The sequence below is a fragment of the Suillus plorans genome, assembly GCF_016647745.1.
Source record: "Suillus plorans strain S12 chromosome Unknown HD556scaffold_74, whole genome shotgun sequence".
Lineage (NCBI taxonomy): Eukaryota > Fungi > Basidiomycota > Agaricomycetes > Boletales > Suillaceae > Suillus > Suillus plorans.
Window position 1 is genome coordinate 146,985 of NW_024537458.1, and position 26,173 is coordinate 173,157.

Consider the following 26,173-nt stretch of genomic DNA (forward strand, 5'->3'; position numbering starts at 1 on the left):
GATGCCCGAGGAAGTTTGCTATTCGTCACGTTTGTCCTAATCCAAGCATCACAATAGCATAAACGTTGGCAGCAAATATCACCACCCAGATGATCCATGAAAGCCATGTAACGATATATCCGTTGCTGAAGTCGACAACACTGTATTCCTGGGTTTCCTGTGTTTCGTATGCCTGTATTGACGAATGTTTCATTGAATCATCACGACCTTCAATGTTTCGCTCAACAACTGTAATGCTAGTGCCCACCCGGTGGGTAGACAGTGCGTCAGAAACAGGGAATTTTGCGTGCGTGGAAGTTATCGGCGGAGTCTTGACAAGTTTTTCTTGGATCACTTTCGGCGTTCTGACAGACATCACCGTTTTTGACGACGTGAGGTAGATGAGGGGGAATGCGACGAAGGGGAGGACAACTGACAGGGCGACTTGTGATGCAATGAGGAGAGCGTTAATTCCTGCCCCCCCAGATGAAATAGCCACGATCATAGAGGGTATTAGACTGATCAGGCGTGTGAGAAGACGGCGGATAAATGGCTGTGAAGAACGGGCGTTAAGGCGAAGATGAAGCTATCGAAATGAATTGTGCATACAGAGATGTTCCACGATATAAATCCTTCGGAGACAATCTGTCCTGCAAGCGTCGCCGTAATGCTGGCAGTTTGGCCCGAGCAGACCAGGGCGAGTGCAAAGATTACTGCTGCGGCTATTTAATAGTGAGTCCAGTATTGTCGTAATATGAGCATCCCCGCTTACCTGACCCAAGCGTTTGTTGCATCAAGGTATGCATGTTTTCCAGTCCGATTGAGGCGTTGTAGTCGGACGAGTAGAACATGGCAGCGGCCAAAATCAATATCCTGAATCTTCTACGTCAAGTCACGAAAGCATAGGTGGAGGAGGACGTACGCCGAGTTGATTGGCACCGCAAGTCCCAATAGACTGAATACGAGATCGACGGTTCCGTGGCTAATATGAGCGCGAATAAATTCTAACGAGTTGTTCTGACGAAACCCATGTCGAGAGGTATAGTCTTTCCCGGTGTCACGTTCTGATCGTGAAAAATATAAAATACTCCTCCAAAACTGTTTAAATCTTTGAGAAAATGACAGCCGCCTTGCGTCTGCAGGTGTCGGAAGTGGCTTTGGTGGGTCTGAAACACGATCCTGGGTTGCAAGGTTCGAGCCCAGAAACAGCGCATGGGGCATGACCGTGGCACCAATAATTCCAATGGCTACATTATTTTGTTCGTCATCTCTGGACTACTGTCAAATATGGGACATACCTGCATAGATTGCGTTGGGCTGTGACTGAAAAAGACCCGAAGATGGCACGAAGCCCAAAAACACCTGTGGCCAGTCTGGGTGGACCTTGACTAGTAGCAAGATGAAACATATGAAGACCATTGCAACCTTAAATTCGAATCAGCAACTGATTGATTTTAGATTAGTATCAGGACAAACCAATAATATGATTACCAGCTCAAAAAATCGCACTGGACGTCCTGTTCGCGAGGGGTCGCCTACGATGAGGAAGATAAAAACGTCGACACCAGTAATGAGCACGGCGGACCACAGGGGGACTTTTGGAAAAAGCAGGCAGATACCGATGGCCGAACCAAGTAATTCTGCAAGATCCGTGCTGATGATGGCTATTTCGCATAGGGCATAGAGAGGATACAGCACAAGTCGCCGGACCAACCGTGGGTGCTTTGGATGGTCATTGAGAAGTAGTCTACAATGATGAGCCAAATCTAGAAACGTCGTATAAGAAGACGCAACAGCGAGATGAAAAATATCTCACCTAGACCAGTTACACAGCCGAGTCTAGCTGCCAACACCTGTGGTGTGGTGGCATTAGAGGTTGCACGGATAGCATTAGATATATATCATCGACATGCCTGCAAAATGACTGCAATGATTCCAGCGAGTAAAATAACGAATAGCATAGGTCGATACCCAAAGCTAACGCCTGCTTGAATATCGACGCTCCAATTACCGCTTGATGGAAATCAGATATACGACGTATGCATCACAAGTAATGATATGGCGTACGGATCGAAATAACCGACTGCACATATGATACCGACGCCCACATGTCTTTTGAAGTGGTGCACCACGGCCTTCAATGCAGAACTGACAGACATCTTATTTCGCAACCCCTGTTGCAACGTCTGCGCAGAGGAATCATCATGTAATGATGGTGATGAGGTGTTTGAATGCATCCTAGAGCTTCTTGGGGGAGATAACTGGGAGAAGACGGCTAGTACTTATACTATAACCTTGGCACGATTTGAAAGACCACTGATAAATCAGCCTTCTAGTGTGGTCGGTTTTCGGCTCGGCTCGTTTATCAAACATATCAGATTCGATGCAATCTTGCACACTTCACAGACGCTAAGAATAAACGCTTTCAAGGAAAGTCTAGATTGTTTATTTAGTACTCGGAACATGGAGTGGGGTCCTGTTGATGAAGAAGACTTATCGGATAACGGGAACCGATGCAAGCAGGATTTTAGGGTGTGCCTCGGCGTCTCCCAGGCGCCTTGGAGTCACGGAGTCTCACACTGTCAGACCGCGTGCATAGAGCATTTCCTCTGGGGAAGTACCTTATGACCCCAGTTTCAGATCCCATTGTTTTGGAAGTCTCGAAAGTCCGGCCGGGTGTCCATCCAGTCTGTGCAAGCAGTGAATATGTTAAATCTTGATCATTTTGTAGTGTTATAATGGTCAAGCTTGCATGCGCACTTTCACCATAAATGGCAAAATACTGTCAAGTGGTATAGATGATAAGCCACATATATTCTGCAGCTCACATAGCATCTGCAACACCAACTTGAGTAATACAGACCCAGAGCACAATTAGGATGGGAAAGGATTTAGCAGTCGGTGAATCGACGGTGATTACTTTTTTTTATTTTTATGTCCAATTTTTGTCCATTGAGAGGTGGGCTCGGTGATTGCTTGATGCCAGATTGCTGATTGGAGGGTGGAAAAGCGGCACATCCTTGCCAGGTCCCTCCGAACTTCGTTATGACATCTCTTCTCTGAATCAATGCACTAATGGTCGTAGCGCGTGTTGGCAGTGCAGAATGTTTACAAGAAAGCGGGCATCGCAGTCACGGTGGTCGACCGGTCATGCCCCAGGTTAAACACACGGTAGCTTGCTAGCAGTGCAGGGTTTGGGGGTGCTAGGACAGACGGGCTAGCCGGACTAGGCCGGGGACCACCAAGACTCTCGTTGATACCAGTTTCATTATTAACATTTCTCACGCTCCTGGGCAAACTTAGTTAACGGGCCGTGGCGGCCTTAACACTACCACCATTACTGCGGGTAATGTTTACCGCTAATTGAAGCTATCAGAACGTAACGCGTCCCTAGACCAGAAAGTTCTCCCTATCTGCGGCACTCAGCTCACAGGTCGTGATGGACTTCAACGATCTTCATCCCTCAGACGATTACAGTCACAGGTTTTTCATCTGGCACGAATGGATCCAGGTATTCGATTCGAACGCCACAAAGGTGTCAGGATGCTTACAAGTAAACACATCAGGCGAATGGTCCTCTCACTTCAGAGAACGTGTTTGATTATTTTGCCACGTCAATGTTCTATGACAAGCAGAGCAATAATCAAGTTTTGCGCATGCAGACCATGCACACGGGTGTGCCCATATTAAACGAGTCGGAAGAACTTAAGTGAGTTTCATTGACATTCAGAGTTCCCTTTGCATATCTTGCCGTGCAATTTATAGACGTTTCACCGGCATCGAGTTTGCTCTTGTGCATGCTCAGCCACCTTCGCTATTTATTATCCACAAAAGAGAACGATCATCCCCTGAGGAAGGTACGTTGGAGTTTGCCCCGTAACTCCTAAATTTAAGCATGGCACTAGTTCGCCCTCTTGCTGCTTATTTTATCATGAACAATCGAATCTATCGCTCGCCGGATGTCTATGGCGTTCTCTCCAACCGTTTGGTATGTTCCCACAGATTGCCACTCCTACACCATACTCATTTCGGCTTATCTTCTTGTAGCTTACTTCCCTATACGCTCTGCAGTCTTCTTTAGACATACTGCGCATCAATCGACCTGACTACACCCCTCGCACAGGATTTATCTGGCCGATCACGGAGCAGGCCATGTCCGATGACACTACCAAAAAATGGGGTGGAGAGGATTCTGCGACTGCTGCAAGCGAGGCGGAGATCTCCACGTCACAGTCAGAAAGTCAGAAACCCACTTTAATGGCCAGTGGACCAAAAAAGCAACAGAACAATATGTTGATGTATAACGCAATGAGGTCTACTGCGTTTCATTCAAAAATATCCTTTTCTTCCTCTGCTTCTGTCAGAGATGGAGATAGTGTTCCCCCTGAGTCGCTGGGGATACGTTCCTCAGCCACACCTGCACCTACGGCGACCAGAGCGGCGACCCCAGCCAGCGGTCCCACACCCCAAGACACACTTCCACCGAAGGGTGCGCCTGGTGCTGGTAAAAAGAAGAAAAAGCGTATGTGTTTAATCGAAATCGGTGTTGTTGCTCGCGCATTCATAAGCGAATGTTATGTGATAAATTAGGCACCTTGTTGGCTGTCGGAGCAAGTTGATGGCCTCCGACCTCTACAAACCAGTCGCAGTCCCTGTGCCACATCTCCATGCAGACGACTGGCATTTGACGTGAGTATTGACGTCGAATATCATTCCTCTCGGAGCTTTGCGGGCTTCATTACCGCTACGCCTCATCATACCATGGTTCTTTTAGCAAGAATAGGACAGATTGGGACCTGGAGCTACAATTGGTGTTGTAGTTGAATTGGGGGTTGTGAAAACCTACTATCTTTATTTAACACTGTACAACTAACATCGCCGAACTATACATGAGACTTATTCCTAGCAGCTTATCGAGTGGCGACACCTGCCAGCCTATCAGTCAACCATCCTAGTGGAGTCTGCAGAGATCCGCTTCGCGGACCCCCGGGTCCGCTGCCTAGAGACAAAGGATTTGATGATGCAAATGAGTTCCTTCTGGCCTTCGAAGCTAGCTTCACTGCAAAGTATTCATTAATATCAGAATGCCAGATTAAGCTTGTACATGATCGTTTCAAATGGAAAAATTACAGACCTGAGTTACTGATTTCATCTCCATTGGTCTCCAAGACAAGACCGCCTTGTATGATTTCTGCAAGAATGTGATGCGCCTGCGCATCCACAACCATCAGTCATCAGAGCGCATTCGTAAAAAGCACATAAAACTTACTTCGTCGAAATGAAACACCAAGTCCAATTCACAGACATTCTCAAAGTGCCTATCGAGCCCTTCCACAAAAACCTAGAATAGTTCGTCACAACATGGGCACGACTACGAAAGCGACATTCACCTGTATCAAGTCTAGTATGCCCAGTTCACTTTCTGCACCATCGACGACGAAGACAAAGTACAGAGTGGCGTAGTTTCGGTAGACAACGCGCCATCTCTCGTCTGAACCATCCTTGGGGCCAAGAAACGCCTCGAGCTCCGGTGCATCTAGAAAGTTGCAGAGTCCTGCAGGCCGGATGGATATGAGAGAGAATATTTTCTGTATCAATGTCTGAGAAGACTGATGGAGGGGTGTGTAAAACTTGGTCAGCCTTGGAATCCCGGATGTGTTGACTGCAAAGCAGAATATGTCAGTGCAGAACGACACGACCAGAGATCTCACTAACAGATGAGCACAGCATGGATCATGGTGACTGTTGCGTGATCCTCTTACTCGGAATACAGCAGAAAAGCAGCGGTCCACGACAACTTCCGGTTCGTAGTTTACTAGGGGTTGACTATTGTTCTAGTTCAGTTCTAGATTAGATTAGATTGGCAACAAGAACGCTACTGCACAGCTACACAGTACACAGTAGAGACCCAGTACTGGTTTTTCTCACAAAGTACAAAGAATAGACAGGCGCTCATTTCGCTCTGTCGCCGTTACAACGATAAGACATCATTGACATTTCCATAGATTTCTCTGTCTCAGTTCCCAACAGCCCGCGTGTGGGTGGCACAATAAATCATGAATCATCCCTTGGAAATGTCCACCCTGGCTGCAAGCGACCTGCAAGATTTCCCACAGGTCCAGAAAGACCCGCTTGACTCTTGAAGCTTTCCAAGAAATTCTTGATAAGGTTGTAGTCCATCGGTACCTCTTCTTCGCCAGAGTCAGGTTCCTCCATATCTACGCCTCCGTATTCGAGCATGGCTTTGAGCTCAGCCTCCATTTGAGCTTCGACGTCTAGATCCTCCTCACCGTCTTCATCCATGGACTTCGATTTGGAAATGTCTTTGCCGGAGATTTCAGGGTCGCCTGTAGGGAGGGTCGGAACCCTCCCCTTCCCTTTCTTCTTTTTCAGGGTTGTCTGGCGAGACTGGTTCAGTTCGGCATCCATAGCTTGCATGACAGCCTCAAAGGAATCCAGATTCGGATTCACATTCGGCCTCGGGCCAGGGACAGGTTGCCGTCCCTGTGCTGGTGGCGCGGAAGATTCAGATTTATTGGTCGATGATCTTGTTGAGGTAGATGTTGTGTTCTCCACCATGATGCTGGTGGGAACAAAGGCTGTAAAAGTGCTCATTAGCAAGATCTTCGGCAGATCAATTAGTAATTACCTCCTCGTCCTTTCCTTTCCTTGATGATGTCTCCCCACTGTTGGTCAGATATGCCCAAAGCTTGCCTTGAAAACTCTAGGAACTCTGCTTCTTCCTCGTCCATGTCAACTTCGACGTCGCCGACAACCTGCGGGCGGTCCTCCTCTGACTCTACATCTTCTTCATCTCCACCAGCAAGCGGATCAGAGCTAGATGATTCATCATCAGAATCTACACCCTCGTACTTGTCACGCGGCAGAATGGGTGGCCGTATAAACCGAGTGCGAGCTGGCGACGTAATTTCCAAAGCGGGTTCAGCAGCCGAAAATTGTGTGATAGCTGGATCGTTCTCCTCGACTGTTTCAGTCTCGATAGTAACTTTGGAGACACGTTGAGTGTTGAATGAAGCGGGCATTTGTCCATACTCGGCCTCTGAAAGGGCAGGCACAAGCTTCGCCATTGCTTCTTGGCGTGCAGCTTCGTCGGCAACTAGCTCATCTTCATCGTCCGAGTCTGAAAATTTCTCATCACTGAAATTCTCTTCATCTTCTTCGTCTGCATCATCTCCGCCGTCATCGTCGTCTGAGAAAGCCTCACTAGAAACAGAAGACTTAGTCTCTGGAAGGCTCTGGTGTGTGGAAGCTTACTCTTCAAACCTAGCACCCTCTACATCACCCTCTCCTTCAACAAACTTCTGCACCTTGGCTGCAAGGTCCTGCAGTTTGTTTGCTTGTTCCTTAGCTATCCTTTGCTCTGCCCGATCAGATGTGGAATCAACTTCCATCTCTTGAGACTGCGATTGAGAACGTGTCCGCTCCAGCATATCATCAAAGTTGGCTGCGTCCACGTTCATCCAGTCATCCGAGTCTTCAGCCTCATCAGGCATCTCAGTGAGGTGTTGCGGGGCGATTGACAATGCTGAATTGAACAGCGCTGCGAATGAAGGACGTGTAGCGTCGCTGGTAAGACATCAGCTTCAAGGTCAAAAGTGAAATCGAATGACCCACTCCTCCTGCCGAACCTGAATGAACGCATCAGCGGCTTTATTTTCCAGTTCATTCCAAAGCTGCGAGTCTTCGACTTCACCCCGGAAGTAGCCGGTTGAGAGCAAATTTGTGATGTAGGCCTGATAGTCGGATGATCGGCGAAGTGCTTCTTTACGTGCTTCTGCCTAAGGGCACGCGATTAGTATGACAACGGAGGGCTAAGTCAGGCGTACATACCGATGATTCGAGCACCTCACTAGTCTTACTTGCGATACCAGTACGACTCTTCGACTCTTGGTAGATCATTTCGAAACCGCAAGCCTGTCATAGTATCTTTGTCAATGGACATGTTCCAGAATAGCGAATGTCTTGACTTGCCAGCTTCATACCTATGTCCCTCCAACGCCAGACGTCGCTACCCTCGCGCTCCTTGAAATGACCAAATATCTTTGGAGGGAAGAATTTTTGTCCAACAAGTTGAGCATATGCTGGTCTTGTCAACTTGACTGTGGTAAGCACGGCAGAGTGAGGAGGGAACCGTGTCATGCGATGGGCAGCCTGCAGAATTCTCATCAGAATAACGATGTCGCGGAGAGTCAAATATACTGACTCGTAGTTGGACGGCATCACGCGTGTAAAATGTCTCAACGGGCTTTTGTACCAACGAAGGGTCTACGGATAAAGTGCGAGCAATGTCAAGCGGAAGGTACGCTTTGGTGGTATGCACGTGGCTTTTGGCTGCTGCAGGATAACTTTCCCGAAGATCATGAATAGTTCGTCGCGCACAATCCAAAAAATTTCCTACCCAGAAATACGCTGCCATACCATATTCTCAACTGTACGAGGTGCACGTGTTTCGACAGTTGCATCGCGGACCAGCTTCAGTGCGTCATCGATGGCCAAATATTCTTCAAGGTCATCGCCAACAATGTCACCTTCGTCATCACTGTCTTTAGACCCAGGGAATCTGCGTCTTCGTTTTGGTTTACTTGGAGCAGATACGTGTTGGAGAGGTATCAGGTGTAAAATTCCACTGTATATCCAGACCTATGATGTAAGAGGACCAAGAACAAATTCAGCAAACTGTCTTACCATCTAAAGTACGGGAAGAGGGCGCACCCTATTCTCGGAGTTGGACGGTTTGACCCATGAAGGCAGGGTTTCGGCTGCCTCAATGAGGAGAAACTCCCCGTCAGAATCCATTACGCTAATACGCACTGTTAGTCCCGAGATAAGTCGCGCCGAGATCAAGATCTGACCTAATAGCAAAATCCCACTTCTTGCTGACCTCCCGTAGGATCCAGACAACGCACCACTCGTCATCGACTGAGTCCCCGACGCGCATACGCCCTTCAAGCATCCACTTGTTATCCGAAGCTGCAGCGGAATCGATGTCTTTCGCGACTTTTACCTCGAAAGGGTCTCTGTGCCAGATAAAATTTGGCAAAAGCTCGGAGACATATGCTTCTACGCATACTGCGAGTGTCGTTGCAGATGATTTTTCTCCTAGTGCTGGAGGGGGATAAAGAGTATACTGAATTGTGTCCTCTGAGATCGAAGGTGGGCGGTTGAAGATGTCCATCGCCATAGATTATTGAAAAACACTTGTTAAAGACTGTCGTTTATTTTATGGATCCAATTACTGATTAGGGGAGCTCACTGAAGATCGTTGAGGACTGTGTTTGTCAGCAAAAGTCCCCCGACTCATTTCCTTTCTTGGTTCACAGAACACCAATGGCGTCGACCACGGCCTTCAAGGACAGAAATCTCATCGCTGTCATAGGAGATGAGGTACGTTTACTTCTGCTAGTTAACATTGAGATTCACATTGCCAGGACTCGATAACGGGACTGCTTCTTGCAGGCGTCGGCCACATCAACGAGCACCAGAGGAAGAACTTCCTCGTCGTAGATTCTAGTGAGGTCTTTGGCGTATTCTACATCATCTCACACTCACGAACGAGTCCAGAAACACAAATATCGGGGATCGAAGCTGCGTTCCAGGAGTTCACCCAACGGAAGGATATTGCAATTGTCCTCATCAACCAGCATGTGAGATCAAACCTCCCAGATCGTATCTTTGACCTGAATGTGACGCGTACTTTTAGATAGCAGAGAAGATACGACCGACAGTAGACCGCTACCAAGAAGCATTCCCTACGTTGCTCGAGATACCCTCCAAGGATCATCCATACGGTGAGCACAGGACACGCCCAGTCTCCACATACCCTGTACTAACATGACAACGCAGACCCTTCGAAAGATTCGGTATTGAAGCGCGTTCAGAAGCTTTTCGGCGAGTAGAGAGTGTATGCCTTGTTACACTACTCACATCGCTAGGGTTGAATGTCCATGTGTACCATATAATACAGATGTACATGGCAAGCAGAGTCTACTATGCCTAGAGAATGGATGTTCTTCTCCCCTACCTTCGAATTGAGTATTAGGGTGTAGCAATTCATGCCGAAGTGAACCGCATGATGGGCTCATTCTCCCGGACACCTGGTGCTCGTTCAACGAATACCCTCACTGGATTCCGGGTTTCGGAATCTAAAGTCGAAGCGTTGGCATCAGTGGAAGATGATAGTGATCAACGAAGTGGCATACGTGGTATGTCGATCAGGAGGTACCGGAAGACGAAGTAGCCGTCGTCGTTCTGTGTTTCACATGAAGATTTACGAAGAATTCTTTGGAGGTTTACATACCCGGACAAGATCCGCATGAACTTCTCCCTCTGTCCACGGAACGCCTGAGTCTCCTGCACCTTCAGCTACACTTCTCCGTCCCTTCAAACCTGAGAACAGCCCAGCAACGCTCCACATGCCCTTCTCCTGTTTTCTTTCGTTCTCCTGTCTATCATTAGTCGACAGTTGCGGGTGAGGTGCGGGCAATGGAGTGGCATCGCCACTCAAGTATCTGAATGCACGTTTTGCAGATTGTCCAATCGACTCGAGTTTCTCCTTCGCAAGGCCTATGGTTTCATCTAGAGTCAGGGAGCTGAGGGACTCAATGTATGAAGGGCCCGCTTCTTCATCAGCTTGCTGAGTTGATTTAGCGGAGGACGACCCTTGTACGTAGAAGTTGAGGAGCATGTGTTCTCGCCCTGAAGAATCTACCGCGACCTGAGATGAAACATGCCTATGCCTGTGCCTCGGTCGTGTGGAGGAGGGCGGGTTATTGTGGAATATAAGAGGTGCTCGTAGGTATTTTGCAACCTGTACATATCAAAATCAAATATTAATTTAAACTCAAACTCTTAGGACATACCCGAGGAGATGCATTAATGCGGTCGCAGGCATCATTAAAAAGGACGGTAGGCGAGTTCCTTGAGAACAACTCCGATGTAAGGGCATATATGAGCACGGCAGAAAGCCCGGCACCCAAAAGAATAACGGCAAGGTTCGAAGTACGCTGTGTTGTTCGAATCACTGTGTAAATAAACAGGATCAATCACAGTCCATCATGATGGATCTGTAAGAAAATGTGAGAATTCATGCGCACCCTTCCCACCGGTGCTCAGCTCGGACCATTGTTTTACTTTCTTTCCCTTGAGAGATCCTTGAGATATTCCAAGCGCAAACGGCCCTACTGAGTCCTCTCGGTTCGGACGCGTCCCGCGCTGTTTCTGGTCAAGCGCAGAAGAAAGTAATGAAGAGGCAGCGTCTTGGTGAGTCACAAATGACCTGCGACATAATCCAAATGCATAGATTTGGTGACGGTGACGATGTGAAAATAAGATGTTGGTCGATGGCCGCGAACGAGTGCAAAGCGTATTGACTTGACGTGCAAGCCTCGCCATGGAGGTCATGGTAAGGTTAACGTTCTGGATTGCATCCGAAAGTGCATTACCCAAAAATAGCCGGCGATCGGTCACCGCCTAATTTTGACCGAGGGCTGACATGGACAAGCTATATAACTCGAAATATTGTCGTGGACGCCCGACATGCATGTGCATGCTGATACCGGTCTGCACCACCCATATTTCTCACAGGCGTCTGGGATTGAAAGAAATAATCTTGGGCAGAAGAAAAGTATCATTCATACAGAAGCTCAGAACCCGATTCAATACAAGACAAATACAACACTCTAAAATTATTATTCAGTCACTAACTTATGATCGCTCTCCACGTAGGCGTCTAGCAAGCGCGAGGTCTTTAGGCTGAATGGTGACACGTTTGGCATGAATAGCTGCGAGATTCGTATCTTCAAACAACGAGACGAGGTAAGCCTCGGCGGCTTCTTGGAGTGCCATAACAGCAGAGGATTGGAAGCGGAGATCGGTCTGGATGGCTCGGTTACCATACAAATAATATAGATTCAGGAAGACGGTGCTAACCTTGAAATCCTGTGCGATCTCACGCACAAGACGTTGGAATGGGAGCTTGCGGATGAGGAGCTCCGTAGACTTCTGATAACGACGAATTTCACGGAGCGCAACGGTACCGGGGCGGAAGCGATGAGGCTTCTTGACACCTCCAGCGGGGACCTGTCAAAGGATCGAATTGGTGAGTCAGGCGTGGTGGAAAGCGTGGAAGGGTCGACTGACAGCGGCGGTCTTGCGAGCTGCCTTGGATGCCAATTGTTTACGGGGGGCTTTGCCTGTTCAACACAGTTAAGATGAAGTTTGGATACGATCAAATGTTCCTACCTCCAGTTGACTTGCGGGCGGTCTGCTTGGTACGGGCCATTGAAAAATTTGGAGGTTGAAACTTGAGGTAAGTTGATAGTGAAGATGGATGTTGTCCGCAAGCCACAAACTAAACGCGATTCCTTCTTATATATCAATCCATTTCGGCACGTGCACCTGCCAGTGGATCAATCAACAATGATGATGAGGGTTATATTTAGCCACAAGCGCGTCGCGCTTACCCACGTGATTTCTGTGGACACTCAAGCTTCAAGTTGCGTAGATAGCCAAATAAAAATTCATGCGTTCATTTATTAACATAATTTGGCGTAGGACCAGAATAACAGGCAGATATTCGAATGTCAATTACAATTACCGACTACGAAGATCGCGTTATAAAAAAACGAACTAAAAAGGTATGAATAATCATAACAATCACATCTTTTACTCTGATCAGAAGATACAATAATATTCATGGCGTCCAGACTCCAGCGTGATATTGGATACCACCGTTGACCAGTAGTAACTGTAGTGTTGCAAAGCATTCCTAAGCAATGAAACGCAAGGTGAATCTTTCTCCTTCCAAAGAAATCACGAACATGCTCAACCCCTTCCTTCATGATATTTCATGCCCCATCTACCCTTGCACTCAGGCTACTCTTGCAGTAAATCCATGTTCGCTGCTTCTTTTCTTGTTTGGGGAGCCATCATCAGGCTCATTTGCGAAGCGCTTTCTAGCTCGGCTGACTTCTGCTACGCCCGGCGAGGTGATGAACTTCTCGGTTGCTCACTAAAAGCTCACACCTGAGGTGCCTTCCAAGAATAATCTATGGGAAAGTTGGGATCAAGCATAATAGTGGATCGTGGGCTGCCAAATAATGCAGCTGGTACATCGTATGTGCGCGGCTCGACACGTTCAGCGACAATTTACACCCCATTTTGACTGTTCGATGTATCATACTGGACATTGCAGTTGAGAAACACTCCTATGCCACTCAAATGAAGGACCCAAGGATCTCGGAATCGTTGGATCTGAAGTCAAGCTCTTTGAAGCTGCACTAGCGTATTAGCTTAGTCAGCAGCTTCACGATTCAACAGAGGTAAACACTCGACTCCTCGGTATGTATCATGTGACGAAAGTTCCGAAACATCCGTTATCCATCACATCCGAGAATGCCGCCACGCCTATATAATGGCGGGCTCCTCCACTTTTGCCGTTCATACACTGGTGAAAAAGCATTATCCAAATCCAAATCACCATCCAAATTACCAATCACCATCCAAATCACTATGCATTCCACTGCAAGCCTCTGCTCGTCAAGGTACGGTCATCGTTGGGGATTTGCAAATTGGTATGTTCAACTTTTAGAACATATACGAGTTATTTTTTCATGGCTACCGCAGCAATTTCAACTGTGACTTAACGTCCCTCGACATCTTCGGAAACCAAAAATTGGATTTTCTGCAGAACAATCGTGAACTGCACGGAGGGAATGAAGGCAGAAGAGTGCTGTCCAACCTTTCTTGGCTGCCTCATTGTCCTGTTCCTGATGCGATAGATCTTGTGGCCCCTTCTACCCACGATGATCCCGAAAAGACTGCCCAACATCGTGCTCGAGCTTCTCGGATAGATGCGAATGGAATGTTGCATGGTATCGCCGATGCCACTGGAAAGAATGCATCCCTGGCTACGCTCATGCCTGATTTCAGAGCTCACCAAAAGGACAAGGCGCCATCTGCTGTATCTGGGAAAGCGAAGGTTTCTCTGGTTCAGACTATTGCTCGCTTGGAAAGGGAGGTGCCACCGCCCACAGGACATGTATGTTTGGTATTCACAGACATACGGAATTCAACCCAACTGTGGGACAAGAATCCTGCCATGTCGACAGCGATACATTTGCACAACAATCTTCTCTTACAACATCTTCTATATTGCGGTGGCTACATGGTCAAGACAGAAGGCGACTCATTTATGTGCGCCTTTCCAACAACCCTTGCCGCGGTATGGTGGTGTGTTACTGCCCAGATTCAACTTCTTCACGTACCCTGGCCTCAAGAAATACTAGATTGTGAAGAAGGCAAAGAGGTCTACGATGAACACGGAAACCTTCTTGCACGCGGCCTTTCCGTCCGTATGGGCATCCACTCTGGAACCCCAGCGTGCGAACTAGATCCTATCACTTGCCGCATGGATTATCTTGGGTCTATGGTCAACCGATGCGCCCGTATCAGTGCCAGTGCGTTGGGTGGACAAATCATGTGCAGCGCCGATGTTGTTCGCGAAGTCAATGCGAGTTTGTTCGATTGCGGTCTAGCCTCGAAACCTCAGGCAGCTCGGGCTATCGAGGAAATCCGGCAACTGCAGACGGTTTTTCTCCCTGTCGGTGAAATCAAATTGAAGGGACTGGAAATTCCGGAGATGGCTTCCCTTGTCTACCCTGCAGCCCTCCTAGGACGTCAACGGTTAGTCGAGTCTGGGTTGAATCCGAGCACGTTCCCGTCATTATCCAGCCCCGGATCACCAGCAGATTCTTATACCAATGGCACCGCTGCACAAGTTATCTGTGACCAAAGTCTATCCGATGATGCGTGTCTGGAGAGATGAGCTTTGCATCTCCCTACCTACTAGACCTGTCCATTTCCATAGCGCTCTGATAATCGTATTTGTGCTCTTTTGTCAGGAACAAGATTGTATATTGTCAAGCGTTGTGACACTGGCCTCTAGCGCCCGGCAAACGGTTTTGTATAAACAAGTGATAAAGATTAAATAAGATGTTCAGATAAACACATCAGGGTATCGTTGATGCCCTCGCTTGTTGCGTAGCACTGAAGAGTTTCTTCCTGGCAGCATATTGAAGTCATCTATTCATGAAAAGGTTTCGCTCAGTTAGTAAGTATTATGCATTACAAACATTCATAACTACAGGCATCGGGCATACACCAGATAATGATTCAATAAGCTATTTAGTACATCCAGCGGTAGTTCCATTCCCGTCGTTATGGCTAACCAGATCCCCGGCGAACTCGAGTGGAATCCGACTTTCTGGCCATCATAGAGGTTTTAAAAATTACCAACTTACTAATTTTCCCATTAGCCGATTTGAACGACTGACCTCGTCATTACTAGTGACGCGCTCTACCAACTGAGCTAAACGGGATGCGATGTCGGGCTAATAGCAAGTGACATTATTGTCACCATTTGCATGTGGGTATGTCTTCAGTAAACTAGAGTTATTGCTACTTTCCAAACGTTTGCATACGCTCTGTAACAGCTTTCTTCAACTGTGCAAGAATTTGTCAACCAGATCATGGAATACAGAGGAAGAAACTTACTGGAGGGCTAATCCCATTACCTTCGAAATATGCCAGGACGAATTCCTCTGCTACCCAATCATTTTCCACCGAACCCATATCTTTAAGTATCAGAGTACGTGGGCGGGGTGGGCTGCGCAACGGCGCAAGGAGTACAATGTCAAATGGTTTGCCCTTTGACATTGATGTAGTCGGGAAAAGGGATTTCAATGTCCTCAAAGAAGACTGGGCTGCAGGTTCCTCTGCCGGAGTGATTGTAGCACGTGTATGTGCGAGCTGCATACGCGCAGTGAGAGCGCGCATGAAGCCATCACGGAGATGTGAGTAAGATGTGCCGCGAGTGGGTACTGAGCAGAGTGAAGTTCAGAGTAACCACGGCGTGTGCTCAGTACAGTAGGGACTTGCCTATTCGGATGGCGCAAGCGGTATTGCGGACAATGTGCTCGATTTTTTCTTCAGGAGTTGCAGTCATGGGAATCTATCGAGTATCTATCAGGAATAAGTATGCAAGAGGGCGGAGGAGTAATGTTACATTCAGGTTTGGATTAGCAAGGTCGGCATAAAAACCAACAGAGTACACCTTTATGCCAAGGAATGACACAGTTCTCACCCCAACGCCAACGAGTGAGAACTGAGGCAAAGGGAACTTTGAGGGTATACGAAGGGTCTTGGGGAAAGCAATTGATGTTGCGGGATCAACTATATGAAGTTTTAAGTTCTCGGACTAGTAGCCCAGTCATGCGGTGAAACATACTCTCGAATTCGGAGTCGGGCAGGGATGGCTCGGCATCCAGATGGACAGTGGTTGTGCTCTGTACCGCATATGCGGCTGAAAGTATGGAAACAGTAGCACCCCATAGTAACGGTTTCACGAATGACCTAGACTGTTTGGAAGTTCTTGTTATACATGAACGAGACCATGAGGAGCTGAAAATTGCCAGCGGTCGCAAAAATTGAGACATATGGAGGTTGTGCCTAGAGAAGGACCGCCGGGAGAACCACGTGGGAGTATTAGCGTCAGGCGTTTACGGAGTGAGTAATACTTGTGTTCTCATCCGGGAGACGACGCAATCCTCCTAAACAAGTCAAATCCGCAGATAGACGACGCGTCAGCTGGAAATCCATCCCCAATATAAAAACACGTACGTTCTCAATCAATTCCGTTTCTTTCAGTACTTCTATCCTTCAGATATCGCTCTACCGCGGGAACTGACTTCATATCTTTAAATTCTCTCATAACTGCTTTCTATCATAATCAGCGTCTTCCTTTATGTCACTTGATATCAGTGATCTCATTGGCGAGTTTGCAGAAGAGTTTTCTTCAGGTGGTTTTTCCGTTTACATGGACGAAGAAGATAGTACGTCCATGGACGTCCTCGAGTCACCCTCCGATGATATTGCCGCGGAACTCGTCTCTGATCGCTCAGCATACGAGAAGCAAAAGGCTACTCTCCAGACTTATATTGATTCCATCCCTTACGAGTGCGAGTCCATCGATGTCATGCAAGCTAAGCTTGAGTACATAGTTGGAAAGTTGATAGTCTGCGCTAAATCCAAGAATTGGTTGGTCCTCACCACCTGGGATGCAATCCTGCAATGGTATGTCATTCTTATACACAATCTAAAATCACTCACCCCCGCTTCCAGCTGGCTGCAGATGCGCTATCCCATGACGACCTCCACCCGCGCCGCATTGGTCCGCTTCTATTACGAATTATGCCTTCTGCCTGGCATAGAGGTACGGGTCATCCGTAGCTGGGCAGATATGTTGTACCGTCTCTTGGGATCCAAGACTGTTAAACGCAAACTTGAGGCCACTGACCTCCAACTCCCCTGGAAACCCCTATGGGATGTATTGTACAAAGAGCTGTTCCCCAAGAGCCGCCTCGCAGAATTTCAGTAAGTACACAACAACCATGTCCATATGCCAATGTTCAATCCAATGCGTGCAGGGGAAATCGTAACTTAAACAATATATTGCTATATGTCGCGGAGAGCTGTAAGCGCTATTTCCCTGCGACTGATATTCCCGATATGCTCGAGACATTCTTGCCTATCCTCACGCCCGATGTAAGTCCTAGATCTCTTGGGATTGATGACTCAGACTAATGCTACCCAGACTACTCTGACGATGATTCCCGTGCTCACATCGTTCCTTCCGCCAACCCACACACATATCTACCTTCCAGTGATATTCAGGATCTGGGAAGCTTTCAATTCGCACATCATGGACGATAGGTTTCTCGAATTCGCCGGAATCCTCGCGGAGGAACATGTCGCTGGTAAGGAAGGACTTGCGGGAGAGGAAGGAGGTGCCGCATGGAAAGATATCGGTATCTGGACACAAGAAGAGTGGTTGATGCTTATTAGTAAAGGGATCGAGTCGCTATGTAGGTTTTTTTAGTACACTTGGTCAAGACCCGCTGACTTCTTGTTACAATAGATGTCCCTGTGGGCAATTCGAGCGTGAGTCATTTCTTTTTCTCCCTTCACACAGTAATATACAACTCAATTCTAGCAGAATGTCGCTGCTACAGCTGTTCAGGCAGATGCTACCGCGGCACGCCAAGGTTCCAAGGTCAAGAAAACAATTAGTAGGATCAGTCAGTGTCTTCAGATCTTCTGTGCCACATTAGAGTAATTCTGAATTCTGCAGGTTTCCTGGCTAAACTATTTGTATACTCAATGGCCCTCGATGGTCCAATACGCGGAGATTCCGCATCCACTCCTGGGTCTCCCAACAGCCAGCCGATGGGATACTTGGCCGGTTCGAAGGCGCTTGACTCGTTAGACAAACTGATTACAAGCACAGAATCCTTCTTTCATCCATCAAACTCCGGCCACTGGACGTTCACAGTACGTATCGTACTGATATAGGTGGACTTCTGCTAATATTCCCGCTAGCTCACGAATTTGCTGCAACGTCTTACCGTCGAGTTTGCCGACAGATGGCTTGAAGAACAGCAGCCTTCGTGCAAAACTCCCGTGGTACGTATGGCACCAGAGCTCGTTGCAGTAAACTCACGTGCACAATTTAGGCACACCGTCTCACTCCTTCTCTCCGGCGAGCGTTCGTCGATGTTTTACGCACGCCTGCGTTCCTTGCCATGTTTTCCAAGGATTCCTTTTCTATTAGTATGGCACAAGGTGCACTGCGCACTATGGCATTGCTTGAGCCGACGCTCATCATGCCTGAGCTCCTTGAGCGTGCCTACGGTGGTCTGGAAGTGGTAAATGAGACCCACCGCACCACCGCAGTGTTGAAGATGTTGTCCGGCATTTCACTTCCGCTTGTCTCAGAGATGATATGGAGGCCGGGACAAAAGCACTTACTTCCTCTTCTCGAACTCTGCCTTCCTGGCATTGATCTGGTAAGATACTTTACATCCCCATGGTGTGCACTTGTTACTCATCACGTGGTGTTTAGAACGACCCCAACAAGACTGTCTGTGCTACTTTATTCATCGTCAGCACCATGCAGCATGTGAAGGTCGGAGATCTCTCCATGCACCACTCTGGTTTCACGTTGTCTGGAGATGCGCCAGGCGAGGAGCTGATGGAGGTCGATACCGAGGACACCCACATCCCTGAAGGTGTCGAAATGAGCCCATTTGTTTCACTGAGCAAGCGAGAAGAGAGGACTCTTGTCCGGGAGAGCACGGCAGGCTTCGCAGGTGTGATTGTTTCCTTTCAGTGAAGGACAGCGACTCACTCCCCAGTAGACTGGGTGACATCCCTCTTTCGTAGAGTTCTAGCTTTATACGAGAATCTCCCTGAGGAAGGTGGGAAGAAGAAGACTACCGGCGGAAAAACGGAAGAGACAGTTTTGAAGTCGATCAAGAGCATGCTTGACGTGGTCACCTTGCACCTCTCAGACCAACTATTCGATCTCGTGTTGAATCTTGTTTTCGACTACGCTGCGACAAACGCGAAGTCTAACGCTATCCGAGCGTTCGGGCAGCTTGTAGCATGCCTGGCACGCGCCCAACCCCAGAAGACGTTGGATAAGTTTTTGCCGTCGTGTATCTCACGCATACAAGAGGAGCTCAAGTACGGAGCTTCCAGCATTAGAACAACATCAACACACGATCTTGTTCCATCTGACACAACGCTGCACTGGAGTGAGTGGCTTAGCTTATTCTTCGTTGGGCATCTAAACGATTGTCTTAACAGATATGTCGATATTGCGCGGGTGTCTTGCGTACGGTGCACATGCTGTGAGTGCGATCTCATTCCGTAGCATTTTTGAGTTCCCGAATGTATTTTCAACTCTAGCTCCTCAAGCACAAGGAAGATATCATCAACCTTTTATCGTTACTGTTGAATAAAACGAAGAATGAACGTGGGTACACGGGCACTGCTGCGATTGTCACTAGAGTGATGCACGCGCTGTCTGGTGTCTATCCATCTGACAACCGCTTCGTGAATGAAGACGTATGGAATCAGCCTGGTCGGTCACGTTGACACCACTCCGTTTACGCAACTAATTGTTATCCAGAGTTTAACGAGTCGCACAACACTCAATGGGGTCGCCTGTACGAGGCAAAGGATGTAAAGGTGAAATGGCACAGTGAGCATAATATCAATGTGCTTGACGCAACTGCTGACCATGGAACATCAAGTTCCAAGTACTGAGGAAGTGCAATTCATCCTGGACATTTTGGATCGCGTAGCAGCTCCTGCACTCGATAAGATAGAGACATTGGCGCGGTCTACTCAACATTGGGATGAAGTCGTTAGGAATGACTTTTGCAGGCAAGTTGCAACACGGAGAATATAGCACTCCATTAACATAGTTTTCACAGGTACCTCTTGTTTGTGAGGTCTATCTGGAGCGGCCTACCGTCATTCCTGAAGGAAGGACCTAAAGACGTAGTGCACCCATGCCTCGATCCAGAAATAGAACTGGAAGAACTTATTGTCGATCATCTTGACGTCAAAGCTGGATTTATTCTCACTGATCTCAACGATCCTCGTTACCAACAAGCCTTGCAGCATCGCATACGTTTTGGCAATGTCACCCACTTGGCCGCAGTTGCCTTGCGCCAAATCCAAGGAGGTGAAGATCATTTGGATGCTGTCGTCGCCGTCGTGAAGGCCATCGACACTTACTTTTTGGATTACGGGATGAGTCGGGCAGACTTTATCACATTGCAAAAGAATTTTGCACAGTCGAGAGAGTGAGTCGTCCAAATGCAAAGCTTGTCCTCATCTGATGTAAATCAGGGTAAACCGAGTGTCGGCAAGGCAAAAAGAGAACTCGCGAATTGCGTGGGTAAAAAGAGCACAAGTCTACCACTGTGGCCGGCTCTATATACACGCTTTGTATCGCCGAAGATCGTCCCTGGACGACACGTTACTGAAGGAAGACCTTGTGGAGCTCTGTTTGTCACCATACACGCGAGTGCGACGGTGAGTTCCTTGATGACATCATTCGTTCTTTGTCATAACCAATTTTTCAGCCTCGCTCAGAATGTGCTGCACAGCGCATGTGGTGTGAGTACAACTATATTCTGGTTTGACTGTACGGTGACCTCGATCCAGTCCTATGTCCGCGCAACAAGATACATCTTGCCATCTATCTTCAACGCGCTGTCGAAAGGCAATGATCCTGATAGGGTCAAGGGTGCTTTGTACGTCCTTGGTAATAAAGGCACTGGTGTGTGGCTTTACTGCGTCTTTCAGCATGATCTGATTTGATATCCGCAAAAGCCGCGCTGACCATGTCCGGTATGTTCCAGCAATAGTAAGTCTAATCAATTCTAATCCCGCGCAGAGCCACCGCTACGACGGCAATACCTGGTTGCTTTGCTAGAGTGCCAGCACGAAGAGAAAGTGAGTGCAAGTCGCAATCTATTGCTCTGAAACCCGTCTAACGTCACCATAGCCTTCGATACAGAAGCTTGTTACCACTTTCTCCACGGAGTGTCTAATACACCTCGGTGAAGAAGTCATAAGGACTTCTTCGTACACAGCCCCTACTCCTGGGATTGAATCCTCTATTCGCACTCTTGAAGAAGAGTTCTCGCCTGCTATCATTGATAGCCAGCTAACAAAGGTAGCGGTGGAATGTGCTGCTAAGCGTGCTAAGCGATGCTTGGAGGAGAGCGACAAGACTGTGCGTATCACGCTGTCGATGCGTACATTGATATTGATATTTTGTGGTAGGTCCGCTCTATTCTCGAGATTGCCTGTCGGCCTACTACCCATGTACGTCGTTCCTCATTGTCGTCCGACAAATCTAAGCAAGGCTTTAGTGGAGATATGTACACATGGCCATGAAGTTTCTGATGGGCTTCCTCAGACGCGACGCAGTGGCTCCTCCGGAATTGGTTCGCTTCTTCATGGAACAAACACTTAGTCCACAATCAGGAATAAGGGCTAGTGCTGAGCAGTACGTGCTTTCATCAAACATGCATCACGTCGATTCATTTAATTATTTGTTTTTTTACAGGGCAATCGTGAAGACCGCCGTTCTCATGAAGATACGAGCATACGCCAAAACTGATGATGAGCTCTGGCTCTGCAAATGGCAGAGCCCCTTCGCGAGGACTATTTCCATCAACAACCCACCTGCTTTCCTTGAGCAACTATACCAACCCATTAATGAAGTCGAGTGAGTTGAGTTATTTATCGCGCAGAATTTGTTGCTCATGCGCTTTATTAGCGGCTTTTATGTCGACCTGCTAGACACTGGCTTTTTGGCTTGGACGAAGACCATCAAATGCTATCCTGTGAATCTGACTAACTCAGTGTCATGGGACTTGGCGTCAAGACAGTGCTTACAAGCCATGCGTAGCTGTATTGGAAAAGGATATTTTACTCAGCTCGCAACATTGTGGAGCCAAGAGTCCAGCAAGGCATCTGGCTCACCGCATCTTCACGCAGAGAATGTGATTTTCATGATTACTCTAGGTCCTCGTCGTTCACTTTTCCATCCATGAATTCCTTGCTGACCCTACTGCAGCGAAGTTGTTCAACGGCGAACACATGCATTTAATTCTTCCAATTGTCGAGCCATTAATGATCGATGCGGATAAGTTCAAGCAGGCGGCTGCGGCTGAGATATTGACTGGACTATTGCGCGGTATTCTTCCTGTTCTATACCATCGTATTTACATCTGATGGCTTCATCATAGGGTCCAAACACTGGCCCAAGCAAACGCGAGAGGAACTCTGGTCTTGGCTCACGCCGCGCTTCAACGTGATTTTCACTCAGGCAAAGCCAGACACTATTTCATACTGGACTTCATTCCTAGAGGTATATTTCTTCGCAGTTGTATCGAGAAACGTCACTCATTGACCGCCCCAAAGCATACCTTACTGAACCTCGACCCACGTCGCTTCCAGCCTTTGGTAGATTGGATATTATCCCTCCATCTTGACTTTCAGGGTGACTCTGCGTTTTCCAGCAAGTTTGTTTCTTGTCATCAGTCCTGTTGTGCTCATTGTCTTGCAGTGACGAAGGCTCTTAATGTTATCGTTGTATTTATTGATTCTGTCGGTGTCCGGTTCAATGGCGTATCTGAGAAATATGCTTCGATTTTCTTCGACAACACGGACTCCAACTATGCGGAGGTATTTGCTTGATACGGATATGCCACATCCGTGTGTCTCATATCTTTTGATGCAGATAAGGACTTCGATATCCAATGCCCTGTGTCTGATAGCCAAGTACCAATGGAGACCAGCATATCCCTCTGTAGATGCTCTCCTCGCGGCATGCGCAGACAGTCCAGATCCACTCCGAATCAGGTATTTCCCCTCAAGTAGTCTCCGATATGGCACTCAGTTTCTATTCCTTTTCAGACAAGGGTTTTTCTCTTATCACGTACAATCGATCATCGATAATCTGCCAAAATGGAAGGATGAACGATTTTCTCCACCTAGAGTTTCACAGTCCCGGGTGGGTAATAATACATTTACCGGAATTCTCTTTCTTACGTTCATCTTCAGTATGACAAAGTCGGCTTGACCAGTAGGCTTCGCAATTTTTTCATCTGAAGTTTAAACTGAGACCTGACAGTGCTGCTCTGGTTATGGGTGTCTCTTCATAGCCCTGAAGCTTGTCTTGTTCGTCCTCATGCCATGGCTCTGCTGTTTGTGATCCATTCATTTTACTGTATTTTGCTAAAAATATATTTAGACCTGAACTCTTGAGCATGTCAGAATTGAGCGACAATCCGGAACTTCAAAAGTACAGTAGCGCTGTGCTTCGTGTGTTTTCCTCGGGTCATCTGCCGCCTTCGCTTACGCACATCGTCCTGGAGAACCTGGTTTCGGCCATTCAATCATCTGAGGTATATTCATTTACCTAAATAAATAAAGTATTTATCTGGAATTTTTCTAGTCGTGGCGAATTCGATTGCATGCATTGCCTGCCTTGGTCGTCTTCTTCTATCGGAACCTCTTGACGATTTCATCTAACGGCGTACTCAAAATCATGGATGTATTACTCGATTGTTTATCAGATGAGAACGTCGAAGTTCGAGAAATGTCGTCGAAGACCCTGGCTGGAGTTGTAAGATGCTCACAGCGGCAGAATATAATTCCACTGAAGGTGTGTGATGATAGCCTCCGTAAATTTCCACTGAATAAGCTCCGTTCGATTCAGAATCGTTTCATATCATTAGCGCGCAGCGTAAAGCTCCCCTCGCGCACACACCATGACTATGGAGAGTCGCTTAGGAAGTTACATTCCGCTATCCTTGGTCTATGTGCCCTTATTGAGAGTTTCCCGTACTCTGTCGAGCCGTGGATGCCGTCCCTTACAGAAGGTCAGTGGATGTTGTGAACTTTCTTGTCTGAAACTCATGTCCGCTCGCTATAACTCTCTTACTATTTTCGATCATCTTCGTCAATACAGTCCTGGCGAGACACGCAACAGATCCGCCGCCGATCTCGACGACGATTCGTCACTGTGCTTCTGAGTTCAAGAAAGTAAGTTCCTTTCCTATTGTATACTGATTTGACCTCACGAGCATTATTTCTATCTAGACTCACCAGGTAAATTGCTTCCGCGATCAATGGCAATCTTTGTCGCGCCTTACCATTGATTTTACAGGATACTTGGCACAAAGATCAACTAGCCTTTGACGAAGATCAATTGCAGAGCCTCTCTACGATGCTCGTTGGTACTTCATATTGTGGGTTGATTGCGTCTGTTATTGGGGCTTTGGCTAATCAACGGCCATATCTACAGACGCCTAGATAAATGTTTCATAGATTGGAATCGATCCGCGCCTCCGTCAGGACTCAGGCATCAGCAGGATGTTCGTATTACATCGCCGTATCGACTATGTATAAATTAGGGCACATACTTGATGTTCGATTTTAAGTATCAGTTCTTCTTCCAAGAATGTTTGTGCTATCGATGATTAATTCCGCCCATGTCTGCGATGGTTTGGCCAATTCAGTATCGGCAGTGTCCTCTACTCCCGCCTGAATGCTCCTGCCGAACAGGCGCAAGGCTTTGTGTACCATCAGATATAGCTTCATCGCAGCTCATCGAAAAAAAAGAAGTTTCAAGGGTTGTCGGCTCGTAATTCATCGGCTCGGAACCACATAATGGGCCAGTATGCGTAACTCCTGGCGACGGCCCATCAGCGCGTGTGTTGCACGTGTTCCGGTCATTTGAATTGGTGCCTTGAAAATATGCCAAGTCGGCTGACGGTATGATCGATGACCGAGCCCATAGTATAATCATTCAAGCCGTTAGAGAGGTTTGAGTTTCGTCAGATCACATCCTCATGATTTGTTCATGGTCTGATTCATATTGTATTATCGGATTTATATATTCCACGACCCATAAGCTTTAACCTGAGTCTTCAAACTTAAAATTGCAGCATACGCGACGCATAAATCATACGGTCATAGGAAGGAGCTGTAGAAAGCGCTTCCCGTAACTTCGAGATATTAGCGGCATTATGTTCATATCGCGATGGAGTTATCTCTGAGCCAGGTCATCATCGATGTAAACTGATTTGAAAAGATAAATTGATAATGGTCCGAGTTGACACATACTGTGCGCTTCGTGCGCACGTCTTCTGAGGCGTCACGGTGATTATCTAGCCGGATTATAGCGCCATCAGCAAGTTAGAGGAAGGTTCTGAGGCACGGTAGGAAGTGCGTCTGATTCATCGTTGCAAGTTCTCGTGAATCGTGCCCCAGAATTCGGAGCTGATACGCGAAAAGTTGTGGTAGGTTTATGCACGTTCGATGGTTAAGTTAGCCTCTACTAGTAGCAATGAACACTACGCCTGCCTTTTTAGTGCTAAAACTTCCGAAATTCCAATCAAACACGACTGTTTCGTGGGCCCATCCTACTTTCTGACACAAGTTCCCCAGATTTTGTCCGATGATATGGTCGGAACGACGGTTGATGCAGATGAGTCTCATAATATTATTAAAGCAGTTAAAGTGGATTTAACGGAATACAAATAGCACCCGGCATATCAACTCACGTGAAGTGGCCCCATGGGCAAGCTAAGGATGCCTTTGACTCGGACGCCGACGCAGGAAATGGAAGTTTGAGCCCAATTCAAAGACGATAATAACACCGATGAATAGAGGTGATATTGTGAATGGGCGCAAGGACGCAAAGCGTGGCGATCACGGACGGTGCATGCTTGCTTCGTATGAT

The 26,173-nt window shown here is 47.5% G+C and overlaps 10 protein-coding genes and 1 non-coding gene across 11 annotated transcripts; 4 read left to right on the forward strand and 7 right to left on the reverse strand.

The window, feature by feature from the left end:
• Positions 1–25: 25 nt before the first annotated feature.
• Positions 26–2,216, reverse strand: HD556DRAFT_1448363 (natural resistance-associated macrophage protein-domain-containing protein; the record flags this gene model as incomplete). Its single annotated transcript, XM_041307414.1, has 9 exons — positions 26–532; positions 589–701; positions 752–852; positions 902–1,226; positions 1,278–1,404; positions 1,456–1,745; positions 1,796–1,832; positions 1,905–1,992; positions 2,047–2,216. The coding sequence occupies 9 exons, from the start codon at positions 2,214–2,216 to the stop codon at positions 26–28; spliced, it is 1,758 nt and encodes a 585-aa protein (XP_041155167.1).
• A 1,202-nt stretch (positions 2,217–3,418) lies between these two features.
• On the forward strand, positions 3,419–4,598 carry HD556DRAFT_1434289 (MED6-domain-containing protein; the record flags this gene model as incomplete). The annotated part of the gene is made up of 6 exons (XM_041305308.1): positions 3,419–3,490; positions 3,546–3,688; positions 3,745–3,836; positions 3,885–3,967; positions 4,027–4,501; positions 4,570–4,598. 6 exons carry the CDS (start codon positions 3,419–3,421, stop codon positions 4,596–4,598), a joined length of 894 nt encoding a protein of 297 aa, XP_041155168.1.
• A 106-nt stretch (positions 4,599–4,704) lies between these two features.
• On the reverse strand, positions 4,705–5,874 carry HD556DRAFT_934355 (clathrin adaptor complex small chain-domain-containing protein). The gene is made up of 6 exons (XM_041312070.1): positions 5,695–5,874; positions 5,370–5,641; positions 5,249–5,320; positions 5,114–5,189; positions 4,826–5,038; positions 4,705–4,775 (listed from the first exon to the last, which is right to left on the reverse strand). Exons 1-5 carry the CDS (start codon positions 5,714–5,716, stop codon positions 4,890–4,892), a joined length of 591 nt encoding a protein of 196 aa, XP_041155169.1. The 5' UTR covers positions 5,717–5,874; the 3' UTR covers positions 4,705–4,775; positions 4,826–4,889.
• On the reverse strand, positions 5,821–9,268 carry HD556DRAFT_1407274 (SGT1-domain-containing protein). Its single transcript, XM_041304035.1, has 10 exons — positions 8,853–9,268; positions 8,713–8,800; positions 8,399–8,640; positions 8,204–8,345; positions 7,972–8,151; positions 7,831–7,914; positions 7,615–7,778; positions 7,255–7,566; positions 6,629–7,203; positions 5,821–6,578 (listed from the first exon to the last, which is right to left on the reverse strand). Exons 1-10 carry the CDS (start codon positions 9,179–9,181, stop codon positions 6,034–6,036), a joined length of 2,661 nt encoding a protein of 886 aa, XP_041155170.1. The 5' UTR covers positions 9,182–9,268; the 3' UTR covers positions 5,821–6,033.
• Positions 9,269–9,303: 35 nt separating this feature from the next.
• HD556DRAFT_1407277 (ATPase, V1 complex, subunit F) lies at positions 9,304–10,142 on the forward strand. Its single transcript, XM_041304036.1, has 4 exons — positions 9,304–9,384; positions 9,429–9,644; positions 9,701–9,788; positions 9,844–10,142. The coding sequence occupies exons 1-4, from the start codon at positions 9,328–9,330 to the stop codon at positions 9,894–9,896; spliced, it is 414 nt and encodes a 137-aa protein (XP_041155171.1). The 5' UTR covers positions 9,304–9,327; the 3' UTR covers positions 9,897–10,142.
• On the reverse strand, positions 9,843–11,412 carry HD556DRAFT_1407290 (TIM21-domain-containing protein). The gene is made up of 5 exons (XM_041304037.1): positions 11,094–11,412; positions 10,860–11,020; positions 10,298–10,807; positions 10,200–10,248; positions 9,843–10,142 (listed from the first exon to the last, which is right to left on the reverse strand). The coding sequence occupies exons 1-5, from the start codon at positions 11,398–11,400 to the stop codon at positions 10,051–10,053; spliced, it is 1,119 nt and encodes a 372-aa protein (XP_041155172.1). The 5' UTR covers positions 11,401–11,412; the 3' UTR covers positions 9,843–10,050.
• Positions 11,413–11,606: 194 nt separating this feature from the next.
• On the reverse strand, positions 11,607–12,435 carry HD556DRAFT_1407292 (histone H3). The gene is made up of 4 exons (XM_041304038.1): positions 12,241–12,435; positions 12,139–12,191; positions 11,929–12,078; positions 11,607–11,874 (listed from the first exon to the last, which is right to left on the reverse strand). Exons 1-4 carry the CDS (start codon positions 12,278–12,280, stop codon positions 11,704–11,706), a joined length of 414 nt encoding a protein of 137 aa, XP_041155173.1. The 5' UTR covers positions 12,281–12,435; the 3' UTR covers positions 11,607–11,703.
• A 1,074-nt stretch (positions 12,436–13,509) lies between these two features.
• HD556DRAFT_1312448 (nucleotide cyclase) lies at positions 13,510–14,824 on the forward strand (the record flags this gene model as incomplete). The annotated part of the gene is made up of 2 exons (XM_041300657.1): positions 13,510–13,571; positions 13,624–14,824. The coding sequence occupies 2 exons, from the start codon at positions 13,510–13,512 to the stop codon at positions 14,822–14,824; spliced, it is 1,263 nt and encodes a 420-aa protein (XP_041155174.1).
• A 296-nt stretch (positions 14,825–15,120) lies between these two features.
• On the reverse strand, positions 15,121–16,544 carry HD556DRAFT_1407298 (chalcone-flavanone isomerase-domain-containing protein). Its single transcript, XM_041304039.1, has 5 exons — positions 16,286–16,544; positions 16,064–16,230; positions 15,937–16,009; positions 15,553–15,878; positions 15,121–15,501 (listed from the first exon to the last, which is right to left on the reverse strand). Exons 1-5 carry the CDS (start codon positions 16,491–16,493, stop codon positions 15,457–15,459), a joined length of 819 nt encoding a protein of 272 aa, XP_041155175.1. The 5' UTR covers positions 16,494–16,544; the 3' UTR covers positions 15,121–15,456.
• On the reverse strand, positions 15,305–15,377 carry HD556DRAFT_t107. Its single transcript has one exon. It is a non-coding gene; the product is annotated as a tRNA-Thr (tRNA).
• A 34-nt stretch (positions 16,545–16,578) lies between the features above and the next one.
• HD556DRAFT_1407307 (uncharacterized protein) lies at positions 16,579–25,050 on the forward strand. The gene is made up of 42 exons (XM_041304040.1): positions 16,579–16,673; positions 16,842–17,130; positions 17,179–17,430; positions 17,484–17,601; positions 17,651–17,921; positions 17,975–17,997; positions 18,050–18,134; positions 18,188–18,387; positions 18,436–18,519; positions 18,570–18,902; positions 18,959–19,205; positions 19,254–19,652; positions 19,705–19,748; positions 19,807–19,981; positions 20,030–20,101; positions 20,154–20,286; positions 20,337–20,711; positions 20,758–20,943; positions 20,994–21,027; positions 21,076–21,190; positions 21,244–21,261; positions 21,308–21,366; positions 21,419–21,649; positions 21,700–21,741; positions 21,789–21,925; positions 21,986–22,147; positions 22,199–22,446; positions 22,499–22,618; positions 22,671–22,792; positions 22,846–22,942; positions 22,991–23,109; positions 23,165–23,286; positions 23,341–23,437; positions 23,488–23,509; positions 23,558–23,630; positions 23,678–23,831; positions 23,882–24,091; positions 24,146–24,308; positions 24,398–24,471; positions 24,529–24,537; positions 24,596–24,677; positions 24,734–25,050. The coding sequence occupies exons 2-42, from the start codon at positions 16,874–16,876 to the stop codon at positions 24,739–24,741; spliced, it is 5,772 nt and encodes a 1,923-aa protein (XP_041155176.1). The 5' UTR covers positions 16,579–16,673; positions 16,842–16,873; the 3' UTR covers positions 24,742–25,050.
• The last annotated feature ends 1,123 nt before the right edge of the window (positions 25,051–26,173 follow it).

Coding starts and splice junctions, on each gene's coding strand:
- HD556DRAFT_934355 (XM_041312070.1), bottom strand. CDS start 5,716: ATGATCCATGCTGTGCTCATCT. Junction 5,190..5,248: donor TGGTGTTTCATTTCGACGAA/GTAAGTTTTATG, acceptor GTGGATGCGCAG/GCGCATCACATTCTTGCAGA. Junction 5,039..5,113: donor AGATGAAATCAGTAACTCAG/GTCTGTAATTTT, acceptor AATACTTTGCAG/TGAAGCTAGCTTCGAAGGCC.
- HD556DRAFT_1407274 (XM_041304035.1), bottom strand. CDS start 9,181: ATGGCGATGGACATCTTCAACCGCCCACCTTCGATCTCAGAGGACACA. Junction 8,641..8,712: donor CGTCCAACTCCGAGAATAGG/GTGCGCCCTCTT, acceptor CTTACATCATAG/GTCTGGATATACAGTGGAAT. Junction 8,152..8,203: donor GTGATGCCGTCCAACTACGA/GTCAGTATATTT, acceptor AGAATTCTGCAG/GCTGCCCATCGCATGACACG.
- HD556DRAFT_1407277 (XM_041304036.1), top strand. CDS start 9,328: ATGGCGTCGACCACGGCCTTCAAGGACAGAAATCTCATCGCTGTCATA. Junction 9,385..9,428: donor TCGCTGTCATAGGAGATGAG/GTACGTTTACTT, acceptor TCACATTGCCAG/GACTCGATAACGGGACTGCT. Junction 9,645..9,700: donor TTGTCCTCATCAACCAGCAT/GTGAGATCAAAC, acceptor GCGTACTTTTAG/ATAGCAGAGAAGATACGACC.
- HD556DRAFT_1407290 (XM_041304037.1), bottom strand. CDS start 11,400: ATGACCTCCATGGCGAGGCTTGCACGTCAAGTCAATACGCTTTGCACT. Junction 11,021..11,093: donor GCTGAGCACCGGTGGGAAGG/GTGCGCATGAAT, acceptor TTATTTACACAG/TGATTCGAACAACACAGCGT. Junction 10,143..10,199: donor CCTCCTGATCGACATACCAC/GTATGCCACTTC, acceptor CTTCGACTTTAG/ATTCCGAAACCCGGAATCCA.
- HD556DRAFT_1407292 (XM_041304038.1), bottom strand. CDS start 12,280: ATGGCCCGTACCAAGCAGACCGCCCGCAAGTCAACTGGAG. Junction 12,079..12,138: donor CAGCTCGCAAGACCGCCGCT/GTCAGTCGACCC, acceptor ATCCTTTGACAG/GTCCCCGCTGGAGGTGTCAA. Junction 11,875..11,928: donor AGATCGCACAGGATTTCAAG/GTTAGCACCGTC, acceptor CGAGCCATCCAG/ACCGATCTCCGCTTCCAATC.
- HD556DRAFT_1407298 (XM_041304039.1), bottom strand. CDS start 16,493: ATGTCTCAATTTTTGCGACCGCTGGCAATTTTCAGCTCCTCATGGTCT. Junction 16,010..16,063: donor TTGCTAATCCAAACCTGAAT/GTAACATTACTC, acceptor GATACTCGATAG/ATTCCCATGACTGCAACTCC. Junction 15,879..15,936: donor CGCTTGCGCCATCCGAATAG/GCAAGTCCCTAC, acceptor CACTCTGCTCAG/TACCCACTCGCGGCACATCT.
- HD556DRAFT_1407307 (XM_041304040.1), top strand. CDS start 16,874: ATGGACGAAGAAGATAGTACGTCCATGGACGTCCTCGAGTCACCCTCC. Junction 19,982..20,029: donor AGACGTATGGAATCAGCCTG/GTCGGTCACGTT, acceptor ATTGTTATCCAG/AGTTTAACGAGTCGCACAAC. Junction 23,438..23,487: donor CTAGAGTTTCACAGTCCCGG/GTGGGTAATAAT, acceptor GTTCATCTTCAG/TATGACAAAGTCGGCTTGAC.